The sequence below is a fragment of the Mytilus galloprovincialis genome, chromosome 12 (genome assembly GCF_965363235.1).
Source record: "Mytilus galloprovincialis chromosome 12, xbMytGall1.hap1.1, whole genome shotgun sequence".
Classification (NCBI taxonomy): Eukaryota; Metazoa; Mollusca; class Bivalvia; order Mytilida; family Mytilidae; genus Mytilus; species Mytilus galloprovincialis.
The window spans coordinates 61,888,496-61,902,738 of record NC_134849.1 but is presented as its reverse complement, the minus strand read 5'-3'; the positions used below and the strand labels follow the sequence as shown (position 1 = coordinate 61,902,738).

Here is a 14,243-nt window from a genome sequence, read left to right as displayed (position 1 = left end):
TCTAAAGAAATTCATCATGTTTACTGTTTGTGAAGTATAAATATGCAGCTACGCCAGCCTTCCAAAAAAAAACCCATTCCTAAGATACGCATTATTTTTTACTGTGTGGTATGGATAAATACGCAGCCATTTCTGCTTTTCAACAAAAAAAACATTCTCAAGAAATGCATCCTTTTTTATTGTATGGGAAGTATAAATGCGCAGAAATGTGGGGACGGAAAGAGGATGGTATACATTTGTACATGTATCAATTGCTTGGTGTAGGATATATGCCACGTCTTTATATAGCAACTGACGTTAACGAAGAATTATAATAACTCTTTGAGAGGTCCGTATATATCCTAGACATTTTATAAGACACATTTTTATGCTCGCTTAATTACATCTCTTTTGCAGTGGACATCTATGTTGCCTGTCCTTCGTCCTATTTTACAATATAGCAAAGAGTCATTTCAACTCTACATTTGTATTTCAGTTGGTTTCAGTAACATTTTGAATTTCGTCATTTATTCATTGGCGGCAAACGTGCTAGCGAGGCTTTATTTTTCATTTTTCTTTTCGTTTTTTTTTTTTTTGGTTACTAGCTGCTATATCGGTCATATCTATCTAAGTGAATGTCTTTCATAATTGTTTTTCATTAATTGTTTTGTTATAAATTAAGCAGTTAGTTTTCTTAATTGAATTTTTAAAAAATTTTCATGACGGAGCCTTTTAAAACTGACTATACGGTATTGGGTTGTCTCATTGACGAAGGTCGTGACATGGTGTATTTTTCGTTCAAATTTAATTCTCAGGCACCAACCCCAAATACTAATATACATTCATTTATTAAAAGAAAGATAGTTCCGAAAGTTCATAATTAAAATAAATTATTATTTATTTCTTCATTTACATAGAAAACTTTTCAATTTACGGCCCTAGATAAAGATTTATTTATATCTTATATAATAGGTTTTAAGTTAACATTTTGAAGCATTTAAGACGGAACTAAGTTTTTATTGTATTTACTTTGAATCGGGATTGTAGATTCCTTACGGCTTATTTTTAATACTTTTCTAGAATTTTAGCAAATAGTCTTTGTCATGAGATTAACACTTTGACTCAAACCTATTTAGCTTTGGCAGATACAAACTTGTAGACAGAGATTTAATTAAGCTGCTATTGTTATCTGCCTGAAATGTAGGTAATTTCAATTAGCACTTTTGATCAGGGCACGCTATTTTAGGACCGCCCTTATTTTTAAGAAATGACAAATCCCCCCTATTTTTCTAAAAACCTAGAAATCCGATTGGTTAAACAGAAAATAATCCTAGAGGAAATTGAAATACTATTTCTTGGGAACAAATGACTTACTGATTTGTTTCCAATTAATAAACATCTATATTTCAAGTTTCTCTTGGATTGTTTTCAGAACCCCAGTGAAGGATCGCATTCGATTACTGGTATACCCAAGTTAACCCGACACAACACCCTTATCCATACAAACATCAACATCCGCAACAAACAAGCGAAATTCACACCCTGTCAATGGGTGGAGCGACTTAAAGATCCCTAGTGTAGAAGAATATATGTGGACCAGATCCAAAGGACCAATAGACCTACACCACTCGTGGATGATAAGTATGTTTCCAGAAAATGGCACCCCTGCAACATCAGCTGGAGAAACAACTCTGATCCTCCAACAACCAGGAACTTCTGGCCTCCAACAACCAGGAACTTCTGGACTCCAACACCCAGGAACTTCCAGCCTCCAACAACCTGGACCTTCAGGTCACCAACCAGCACCAATGGCAACAACAACTGACTCTACAACAACAACAATACCTACAACAGCAACAGCAACAGTTCCAACAGTGAGTACTCATGCACCTGTCATATCATATCAACCACCACCTCAACCATCCAACCAACAAATACCGCCAGGTTTCCAGATAGAGCACAAAATAAATGTTCAAATAAAACCGTATGATGGGAAAGTTTCACCAAGTCAATGGTGGCAAAAGTTTTTAGCTTTTATAACACTTCAGCATATGACAGACAAACAAGCAATATTATCATTACCGTTCCATTTAGAGGACAAACCAAGTGAATGGTTTTCAACCTTAGCTGATGAAGCAAAACAATCATTGGCAACAATCAAGACGGCTTTCATAAGCAGATTTCAACCTCAAGTCAGTTCAAGTATTAACTTGACAAAGTTAAAGCAGTCTCCAACCGAAAATATCGAAGGTTATATTCATCGGGCAATTCAGTACAATAAGTATAGGAGTGCCTCAGTACCGTTTTTGATAGAACTTGCTATTAATGGAATGAAATCCTCTATTGCCCACATAATTATTCCTCAACAACCACAAACTATTGAAGAGTTAAGGAAAATTGCATCAATAGCTGAAATGACAGTAAATCAAACAAAAACACTAGACGAAACCAACATCAATGACAGCGTCGAAAACTTTGTTGCATCAGCTGAAGCAAGACTCATGGACAATTTGGCAGAAAGATTCTCAAGTACCATCTCTGCAATAAATTCTTCAATGGACGAAAAAATTACCAGCTACAATCCAAATACCTATAAACCGGTTGAAAACAACCAATATGTTCAACCACAATACCAACCACAACTCCAGAATAACTATCAGCCAATCCAGCAATTCCAACAATTCCAACCACGCCAACAATTCCAACCACGTCAGCAATTCCAACCACGCCAACAATTCCAACCACGTCAGCAATTCCAACCAAGACAGCAATTCCAGCCACAACAGCAGAATCGAACAAGATATCAGCAAACCACGAACCAGACACAGCAATGGTCACCACAAAACCAGACAAACCAAAATACAAATTGTATAGGCTGTGGTAAGTTTTGTATATCAAGGTCCAAATGTCCTGCATTTAATAAGTTTTGTTTAAAATGTGGTAAACAAGGTCATTTTCACTATGTATGCAATCAGGGTAATCAAAACTTTCAACAGTCTGTCAATTTCCAATAGGGGTGCGAGCCTGCTTGTAGGCAACATAGGTCTATAGGTGGGCATAATGACAATCACAATCATAAGGCAATTGTAAATTTGTTGACAACTTTTCATCCTCAAAAAAGTACTACACAAGTTTCTGTTGGTGACACGAGAACTCATGCTTTGTTAGACAGTGGAGCAAATATTTCAGTTATGCATTCTAACTTTCTGAACAAAACTTCATATTCAAAAAACAAACTTCTTCCGCCTGATATACCATCTATAATTGCAGTGAATGGTGATCATGTCAGAATATTAGGCAAAATAAAAATCAAGGTCACAATAGGAGATAGAGACTATCAACAAATGGTCTATGTGCTTAACAAACTTCACCATTCATTGATATTAGGGGTAGATTTTTTGAAAAACTCAAAAGCACATTTGTGCTTTGACACAAACACAGTTACTTTAACAGACAACCCAAGCATATCAACTGTTATAAAAATGGACACAAAATCTGGTTTAGCAAGAGTCAAAAATGCTGTTATAATTCCTAAAATGTCTGAGAAAATCATATCAGTCAAAATTTCAAGACAAAAACATGGCGCAGAGGTTTTACTAGAACCACTTCACAATTTGGCTAGTCAAAACTTACTTGCTGCAAAATGTGTAGTCAAGGTAAACAAAAATAGAAGCTTTATAAAATTGCTAAACCCAACCAACAAAGATGTGCATTTAAGAGCAAACAGGGAATTAGCTACAGTTGAATGTTTACAAGGTGCAGAAATACACTCTTTTGATAAACCACAAGATGATTTTCACAATTTTTCTATTTCATCTATGAAATCTAGCAACACAAAACCTCCTAATAATATTCAATTTGATTTAGCAGATAGTGATTTAACAGAAGGTCAAAAGACAAAGCTAAATGCTTTCCTTAAAGAACATAGAGGTACTTTTGCTGCTGATATGAGTGAACTAGGTCTTACTACATCCTATACCCATCACATCGAACCAATCCCAAACTCCCAAACAGTGAGACAAAATTTCTATAGACAATCCCCTCACATGGAGAAAGAAACAAACAAACACATTGATGAAATGTTGAAAAATGACATTATCCAGCACTCCACCTCCAACTGGTCTTCTCCAGTTGTTCTAGTCCGTAAAAAGGCACTTGGTAATGAGTCAGACAAAGCGGAATACAGATTTTGTATAGATTATAGAAAATTGAATCGGATATCTTTCGCACAAAATTTTCCTCTACCCCATCTAGATAGTGTATTCGATTCCATTGGAGAAGCTCAAGCAAAATTTTTCACATCACTCGACATGAGAAGTTCTTTTTGGCAAGTCCCACTAGACCCTGAAAGTCAAATCAAAAGTGCTTTTATCACTCAATCTGGTGTCTATCAATGGAAAAGAATGCCATTTGGTTTAAGAAACAGTAGCATTACTTTTGCTAGCATGATGTCTAACGTTTTAAGAGGGCTTAACTGGAAATCTGTTCTTGTGTATATTGATGACATCCTTATCTTCAGTCGCTCATTTGAGGAACATCTTTCACATATTGGCCAGGTTTTCACTCGGTTGAATGAAGCAAATCTTAAACTTCACCCTTCAAAATGTCATTTTTCAGTAAAACAGTTAAAGTTTTTAGGTCACATTATTTCTAGAGATGGAGTTGAAGTAGACTCAGAGAAAACTAGAGCAGTCAGTGAGTATCCTATCCCAAAAACCCAAAAACAAGTTCGTAGCTTTCTTGGCATGGCAAATTATTACAGGAGGTTCATCAGGAATTACTCCCAGATTGTGAGTCCTTTAAATGCTCTTCTTAGAAAAGATAAATCTTTTGATTGGACTGAGGACTGTGAACAATCTTTTCAAACAATCAAAAATGCCTTGATCTCAGCACCTGTTCTTTCCTATGCTAATAGCTCTAAACCTTTCATCTTGACATGTGATGCTTCAAATCAAGCCATAAGCTATATTCTAGGTCAAAAAGATGATGAGGGCAAGGAATATGTCATTTGTTATGGAGGTAAATCATTAACCTTAGATGAAAGAAAATGGACAACTTCTGAAAAAGAATGTTATGCTGTGATTAAAGGTATTGAAGCTTATCGACCCTACTTGGCAGGTACTCATTTCACCATAATTACTGACCATAGAGCACTTGTATGGTTACAAACTGCAAAACACACAGGTCGTTTAGAAAGCTGGGCATTAAAAATTCAATATCTTAATTTTGACATAGTCCATAGACCAGGAAAAAGCAATGTGGTAGCCGACTGCCTTAGTCGTCGACCTTATGATGATTCAGACTCTTCTTCTGCTAATGTTTGTTCTCTTCAAAATGATATTCCATGTGATGAAGATGGTTATCAACGTGAGGTCACTTTTGTCTATGCAAATGATTCTGAGGACTCTTTTCCTTCTATTTCTGCTTTAGAGGTTGGTCCTGATATAAATGATATCATAGGTAACAATACATCTCTGTCAGAGCTACAAAGGAACTGTGAGGATTTCAAAGAAATCTATGCATATCTATCTGACAAAACTCTTCCAGATGACACAAAATCCATTAGGCATATTATTTCAGAAAGTGCATTCTATTCCATTCAAAATAATGTGTTATACCACTGGTATCAAAGGCGTTGCAGAAATGTCCAAGAAGAGTTGCGTCACATTCTACAAATTACTTTACCTAAATGTTTAAGGCTTGATGCTCTAAAATCCTATCATGACTCTTTAGCAGGAGGTGGCCATCTTGGCGTTGAAAAATGTAGATCTTCTCTCTTGCAAAATTATTGGTGGCCAGCAATGCATGCAGATGTAGTTGAATATATAAAGTCTTGTGACAGATGTCAAAGAGCAAAAAGAAACTATGATCCAAACAAACCTCCTCGGTCTCCAATGCCACAAGCAGGTAGATTTGACAGATGGCATATAGATGTTCTAGGTCCTATTTATAAAACTGCTGACAACTATGAATTCATTCTTGTAGTCGTTGACGCTTTTACTCGCTGGTGTGAGGCATTTCCCCTTCGAACTCAATCAGCAAAAGAAATAGGTACTGTTCTTTACAATGAGGTAATAACTCGTTACGGAGCACCAAGGTGCCTCACCTCTGATCGTGGAGCTGCTTTTACTTCAAAACTCATACGAGCTATCTGTGAAATATTTGAGGTCACAAAACATTACACAAGTTCTTATCATCCAAATACAAATGGTACGGTTGAGCGTCAAAACAGTACACTTGCTGCCTCTTTGAGAACATATTGCAATAATGATCAGAAAAATTGGCCAGCCTTGATTCCTAGTATAATGATGGCATTTCGTCGTGCCCCATCAAACAACACAACAAAATTCTCACCTTTCTACATGGTCTTTGGTCAAGAGATGAGGTTGCCCTTTGATATTGCATTAGAACCAAAAGATTCTTTGCCTCCAGACAGTAGACACTTTATACAAGAATTTCTATCTAACTTGAAAATGGCTCATGAAATTGGTCTGAAAAATGAAACAGAACAAAAGGCCAAAGATAAAGAGCGCCATGACCTCAAAGCCAAGATACCTGAATTATCCATTGGTGACCAAGTTTTATTGAAAATACAAAAAACACCAAAAGGTCTCTCACGCAAGCTTTATGACAAATCTGAAGGTCCTTATCGTATCATAGAGCTTGGCCCTAACTACACATATAAGCTAAAAAGACTTTCTGATCATCGCATTTATCCTTCCCTTATAAATGCCACAAATTTGAGACGCTATTACCCCCCTGGACCTGTCAGAAGAAAATATGATGACCCACCTGAACCTGAAATTCCACAAAATAATGACCCACCAGAACAGAATGCAGATATCAATGATGACACACAACAACAAGTAGATGGAGATGTTGCCCCAAATCAGCAGAATCCAAAACCCCCACCTCAACAGAATCCAAAACCCCCAACTCAACAGAATCCAAAACCCCCAACTCAACAGAATCCAAAACCCCAAACTCTGCCCACTACAGACCCCAGTACAAAATATGTAGTCAAAGATCTATTGAAAGGTCGATACAAAAATGGACACAGACAAACTCGAGTAGAATGGGCAGATAATTCACGTACATGGGTACCAGATACCAGTTTTGACCCAGATATAATAGAAGAAATAGACCGCATATTCACCAAGAAAGGAAAACGCAAAAGGTCACTGTTTAACAAAAAGAATATATCCTTCCTCAGGCCTCAACATAAAAAGTCTGAATTCTCAGATAATTCTTAGGTATGATTAGCCCCCCTTCCCCAGAAAGAAAATCTTAGATGTAATAAGCCCCACTTCCCCCATACACACAGGTATAGATGATCTTGAATCCCCCATTGAACACATATGTTTTTCGACCCCCAAACCCACACACCCCTTTACTGCGATAGGCTTAGACTAATACCGCTATGGTGATTTGATGGTCAATAGACACACCGGTTATATAGACATTTTTCTGATAAGGAACATTGCGCATATCATTTAATTTTTTTTCTTCCTCGTTCATAAGATAATTCTTATCAGAAATATAAAATTCATTTTTGTATAACACAAATTAAATTTCAAGAGAAAACGGAATATTGTGTGTTGTGGTCATGTTTGTGTAAGTAGCTGGTTCTACTGTTTTTAGTGCTAGATTGTATACTGTGTACAGGTATACTTTCATCGACAATCAACACATAACTTTTTGTTACAATTAAAAAAACAAACTTTTTAAAGAAAAGAAAGAGAACATTAAAATTTTTTTTTCATATTTTGTAGGTTTCTTGTTCGCTCATCAGAATAGTCTTCTCTACTCCATCATAGTCATATTAAGCCTCATCACAACACTGTTGTCCCCCATAAATGGAAAACTCACCCAAAGAATCAACTATGGAAATATAGTTAAATAACAAGTCCAGTCATTTATTACCCAAGAATCATGGTTACCAACTTTCCAGATTATGTCACCCAAGAACATTGAAGAACAACCCTTATTTACACAAAATTTTGAACCAGAGGCAACATGGCCTGATTCAAACACCATTCTGATTGTTTTTACTACTGGTATCACCAGAATAGTAATTGTCTTTTGTATTTTCATGTTTTGTAAAGTTAAAAAAATAGCAATAACACTACTTATTTTACAACAGACACTACAAATACATTCACAAACCATACCATCATTCATATATCGCAATCCAAATGTCGAGGATGAATCTCCATCTATCATTGAAAAGTTGATGAAACAAGAGTTTTCGTGGAGCCATGTATCTGTTATCTTGAATACCATTATATTAGTATTTTTGATTTTTATCACATACTCTTTGTACAAATCAAAAAATCAAAAGTCAACAAAAATCATGCTTGAAATAACTTCAGGTGGAAGTTGTGTAACAGTGCCAATACTAAGTTTGTCATTATGTCCATCCTATTACAATTTTCCTGTACCAAAAGTACATGATCTCTCAATTTCTGCATTTCCTCAATCAAAATTATTTGTTTTATGGTCATCATTTATTGTTACAAACAGAGTTACTGGACAGACTGTTAAAATACCATCCATTATAGATATTAATATCATTACCCGTTATAAAATTAGTCAGATTATAAATCAACCATTTAATGTATATGTTTTGATAACCCATCAAGGTTTTGCCTCCACACTGAATCCATCTTGTTTACCACAGTCTAATGATCATGTTGATGATGTACATGTAAAGATTGATGAAACAACCTCAATGTATCCGAAGCTTGATTGACTCAACAAATTTCAATATAACTTCTAGTGTAAAAATAAACGCTTGCTATTTTATTTTTGAATCTTTGGAACTTTTAATATATATATTTTAAACATTGGTGTTCAATGAGTGTAAACGCGTCCTTGTTACATTACTTTCATTTAAAAATAACCTTTAAAACAACTTTATGCAAATTGTTTGTTTTTTTAAATTGAGTCAATTAGGCTGTTCCATAATTTTTAGAAAAATCAGGACCTTGATTACAAAACTAATCTCTGCATATTTGTTTTCTATATATATTAATTGGTATTGTCTATATTTGTATTATAATTTTTATGCTTTACTTTGTATTAAGAAAGATACTTCTGTTACTAGTTTGTTTTTTCTACTAAAATTTGTATATTGATATTTTTCAGAAGTGATATTAACATTTTGAAGCCTTGGGGTCCAAAGCAGTTGGGCCAAGGGGGAGTTGACATGGTGTATTTTTCGTTCAAATTTAATTCTCAGGCACCAACCCCAAATACTAATATACATTCATTTATTAAAAGAAAGATAGTTCCGAAAGTTCATAATTAAAATAAATTATTATTTATTTCTTCATTTACATAGAAAACTTTCTATTTACGGCCCTAGATAAAGATTTATTTATATCTTATATAATAGGTTTTAAGTTAACATTTTGAAGCATTTAAGACGGAACTAAGTTTTTATTGTATTTACTTTGAATCGGGATTGTAGATTCCTTACGGCTTATTTTTAATACTTTTCTAGAATTTTAGCAAATAGTCTTTGTCATGAGATTAACACTTTGACTCAAACCTATTTAGCTTTGGCAGATACAAACTTGTAGACAGAGATTTAATTAAGCTGCTATTGTTATCTGCCTGAAATGTAGGTAATTTCAATTAGCACTTTTGATCAGGGCACGCTATTTTAGGACCGCCCTTATTTTTAAGAAATGACAAATCCCCCCTATTTTTCTAAAAACCTAGAAATCCGATTGGTTAAACAGAAAATAATCCTAGAGGAAATTGAAATACTATTTCTTGGGAACAAATGACTTACTGATTTGTTTCCAATTAATAAACATCTATATTTCAAGTTTCTCTTGGATTGTTTTCAGAACCCCAGTGAAGGATCGCATTCGATTACTGGTATACCCAAGTTAACCCGACACAACACCCTTATCCATACAAACATCAACATCCGCAACAAACAAGCGAAATTCACACCCTGTCAGTCGTACGGTTGATTCAATTGCTTGCATGCACTACATTTGAACTTTGTTGGACAGTTGTCTCACTGACAATCAAGCCCCATCTCCTTATTCTCATATTGAACAAAAGAATACCACTGATATTTGCTTCGTATACCTTTCACCATAGACAAGAAATAATGTAACGTGAACTTTCTATTTTAGTGTAATAACATATTCCAATAGCGACAGTATATTGGGTATACATTGTATCTCGCGCAGTTGATACTATATTAAACAGTTTGTATTTTCTGTCCTGTCCTTGTTACAAGGCAACTATTAAACCAAAGTTTTTTAAATGGTTGATGTGAAGTGATCCCTTTGAATGTTTTACGAACAACACCTTGCTTGGGTTGACCTTTATGGAATATCTGTCTTAGCTGCAATGTGTCCCTCTTCTCATTAATTTTGACAAACCGCCTCGATAGCCTAGTGATAGCGAACTCGCGTCAAGTACAGGAGCTGGTTGGTTTAAATGGCTTGATTCCACATTAAGCACGTGTCACTTAAGAGTAAGAGCAAAAAATGGTGGGGTGTGTGGTTGGGGACTTGGAGTCAAAAATAATGTGTCCTGGTAGTGACATGTCTTTTTGGTGGCTGTAATCATGGGATCTAGTACGTTATAGATCAACCTGTCGGCCTAGTGCAAAAAGAGTCCTATTCATATCATCTCAACATGTTTTCGGTCTTATATGTATGTAGTATTTTCCACTGGATATTACACACATATCCATCATCATCATTTTCTGAATTACCGAATGCAAATAATCACTCAAATTGTACAAACATGAGCGCCACTAGTGGAGAAAGAACTGATCCGTTTTTCAGAGGTAAGTATTTATATTTCTGTGTACTCTTTTCATGGACTGCTGTTGGACTTTGATTTGAGACGCGTTCCTTTTTGGCCATGCTATTGTCTTTCTATGACAATAGTTTAGTTTAACATTGACCCCATTGGTATCTTGTCTCACTTTTTATGAACCTATCGATTGCATTTATTGCTACTTATTCTGGTACTGAAAATACATGAACTATTTGCCACTGCTTGATGTTTCGCAAACAAGAACCCATCAATCAAAAAAGAGATGTGAACAATTTATCCTGAATTTAGTTCACACGTACACCTGGACAATTTATCCAGCATCTTTCACACGTACACCTTGCTTAATTTGCCTTTAATGTATTCCGCTGGACAACATTTCACAACTATCAATTGATCAAACAATCATCATTAGATCCTTTTATCATACAAAAATTAGATATATTTTCCCCCTTAAAGAAGGTGTTTTATTTCAGATAATGGTGATTTATAAATGGTACCTTTTACATAATAACCGGACAATTTCTGATAATAGTGATTTCCTATTAAACTTAAAACATGATAATTAGTGGTAGTATGATATGGTGTTTCTGATGGGTTCATATACCATGATAACCAGACATTGTCTGATAACAGTTATTTCTGGTTGATCTCTAGAAAGTCAGACTCAGATATTCTATGAAAATGATAACACATAACCAGACATTGTCTGATAATGATGTTTTCTGGTTGATCAAAAGAACATGATAACCATATATTGTCTGATAATGGTGAATTCATATTGGTTCCTAGAACATGACAACCACATGTTGTCTGATAATGGTGGTTTGTTATTGATCTCGAGAACATGATAACCATATATTGTCTGATAATGGTGATTTCTGATTGAGCTCCGAGTATATGATTACCATATATTGTCTAATTGTGATTTCTGATTGATCTCGAGAATATGATAACCATATATTGTTTGATTATGGTGATTTCTGATTGATCTCGAGAATATGATAACCATATATTGTTTCATTATGGTGATTTCTGATTGATCTCGAGAATATGATAACCATATATTGTTTCATTATGGTGATTTCTGATTGATCTCGAGAATATGATAACCATATATTTTCTGATAATGGTGATTTTGATTGATCCCGGGAAAATGATAACCATGTGTTGTCTGATAATGGTGATTTCTGATTGATCCCGTGAATACGATAACCATATATTGTCTGATTATGGTGATTTCTAATTGATCCCGAGAATACGATAACCATATATTGTCTGATATTGGTGATTTTTGATTGATCCCGATAATATGATAACCATATATTGTCTGATTGTTGTGATTTTTGATTGATCGCGATAATATGATAACCATATATTGTCTGATTATGGTGATTTCTGACTGATCCAGAGAATATGATAACCATATATTGTCTGATTATGATGGTTTTTGATTGATCTCGAGAATATGATAATCATATAATGTCGGCTAATGATGATTTCTGATTGATCTCAAGAATATGATGACCATATATTTTTTGATAATGGTAATTTTGATTGATCCCGAGAATATGATAACCATATGTTGTCTGATAATGGTGATTTTTGATTGATCCAGAGAATGCGGTAACCATATATTGTCTGATAATGTAAATTTCAGACTGATCCCGAAAATCTGATTGTCTGATAATGGTGATTTGTCCCTGAAACATGATAACAATATATTGTGTATTCGTCTGCAAACAATAAGGACAAATATTTAGAACCTGTCCAGTGTTATGTATATGTATGGTCATATGTGTTTTGTGGTCAAGTCGTGAAAGTTGTATCCCTTTGTATGATGATGCATATTTGTGATGTAATCTGTCTCTTTGGAATAAACGTGCCATGGCAATAGATGTGTTTTTGTTGCTCTTAAGCAAGTACAACTTAAGCGACATGGGGAGGTAAGTATATGTTCTCCATGTACGTAATACCAGGTAAATGGTAAAAGCGGTTCAATTGATTACCATTCTATCAAAGTATCTCTAAAGTATGTGTTATCATGAATACACACCCTTTCAAAAGGTTAAAACACACACATTGCAATAGATTTATCCCTTCATGGTTTATTGCTTTATATCCTTCTGATATAACAATGGACCAACTATTAAATATTTCAAGCAAAACCTGGAAATATTAAAAATATATATATTTCCTAATACATATCTTTTTTTTAATTTTTATTTCATGAATGAAACAAGATGGTAGGTATATGTCAACGAAACAGCAATTCAATTATAAAAAGAAATAGAAAAACATCTGATGGTCAAAATAGTTTTCTGGGATAAACAAATAACAAGAAAATATGCTAGTCATCAACTCATGCCTAGGTTAAAAAGATGTGAATGTGTTAAAGGAAATCTAACATCTACACCTAATTCTCTCTAGGACAAAAACATAAAATAATTCATATATCTTTCTCATTAAAAAAACATAGTCATATATAGAGGACATTGTCCTAAATGCTTTATGTTGTCTCATGCTTCTCACTGTACTATACAAATTATTAGAACTATATATATGTTTATAAACAGATATTCATTTTAATGTACATAATACAATTAATATGGTATTTAGCAATATCAACATTAAAGTTTTTGCCGTATGTAATTATATTTGAAAAATAAGAATTTATACAATCCAGTATTGATTCAATCTTTAACTTTAGTCCCATTATTTCCATGTGGTCCACCTTTTTCATCTTTCTCATTTCTTTCTAAAGTTTTATGACTATATAGTTTCATTCTAACTTTATAATGCTTCATCAACAGAATAACGTCTCAATTATAGATGATTGTGTTCTATCCAAAAAGGGTTGGTCTTCTGCAAATCTGTTGCTATGGTAGTACAATGTATGTATATTTCCCATGACGTGTATAAATAACTGTTTGATTTAGTGTTCAATTTCAACTTCAATCGTCATTCCTGAAATGAAATAAAATAAATCAGAACTGATTCAATACAAGAAAACAATATGTTACTGATTGATCGATTGTTACTTAACGTCCAGTAACAATTATGTAATGCATGTTAATGAGGCATCGATGGTCCATTGGTCTAAATAGTAGAACTAGTAATCATGCCAAAGGTCGTGGGTTTCTCCATACACTCCGGCTTCCTCCACCAATTAAACCTGACCGCCACGAAATAGTACACTGGTACAATCGTGCTGAAAGTGGTGTTAAATAACAATCCATAAATCACTTTATTAATACATGTTTAGGACGAAAACAAATTAACAAGTAGTACAATCATCAGGTCCTGTGATATAGAAGGCGTCCACTAGAATTAAACTGAAGATGCGTTGGATAACGCATTGTAATAGGCTACTCACGGGCCCACCAAAACGTTGTCGCAATGGTCCTTACACAGAACACTGGATTAAGTGTTCCCATGTTGACCGGATATGGTTA

At 34.5% G+C, this 14,243-nt stretch overlaps 3 protein-coding genes across 3 annotated transcripts in view; 1 reads left to right on the top strand and 2 right to left on the bottom strand.

Annotated features, from left to right (window-relative positions):
- Positions 1 to 14,243, bottom strand: part of LOC143054482 (uncharacterized) — a 225,374-nt gene that overhangs the window by 128,314 nt on the left and 82,817 nt on the right. The gene's annotated exons all lie outside the window — the stretch shown is intronic.
- On the top strand, positions 765 to 8,770 carry LOC143054488 (uncharacterized). The gene is made up of 2 exons (XM_076227514.1): positions 765 to 2,859; positions 7,752 to 8,770. The coding sequence occupies exons 1-2, from the start codon at positions 1,569 to 1,571 to the stop codon at positions 7,880 to 7,882; spliced, it is 1,422 nt and encodes a 473-aa protein (XP_076083629.1). The 5' UTR covers positions 765 to 1,568; the 3' UTR covers positions 7,883 to 8,770.
- Positions 13,015 to 14,243, bottom strand: part of LOC143055146 (uncharacterized) — a 70,075-nt gene continuing 68,846 nt past the window's right edge. The window contains exon 11 of the mRNA XM_076228288.1: positions 13,015 to 13,755. Coding sequence (XP_076084403.1) covers positions 13,724 to 13,755 — 32 coding nt within the window. The 3' untranslated portion in view covers positions 13,015 to 13,723. The remainder of the gene's footprint in view (positions 13,756 to 14,243) is intronic.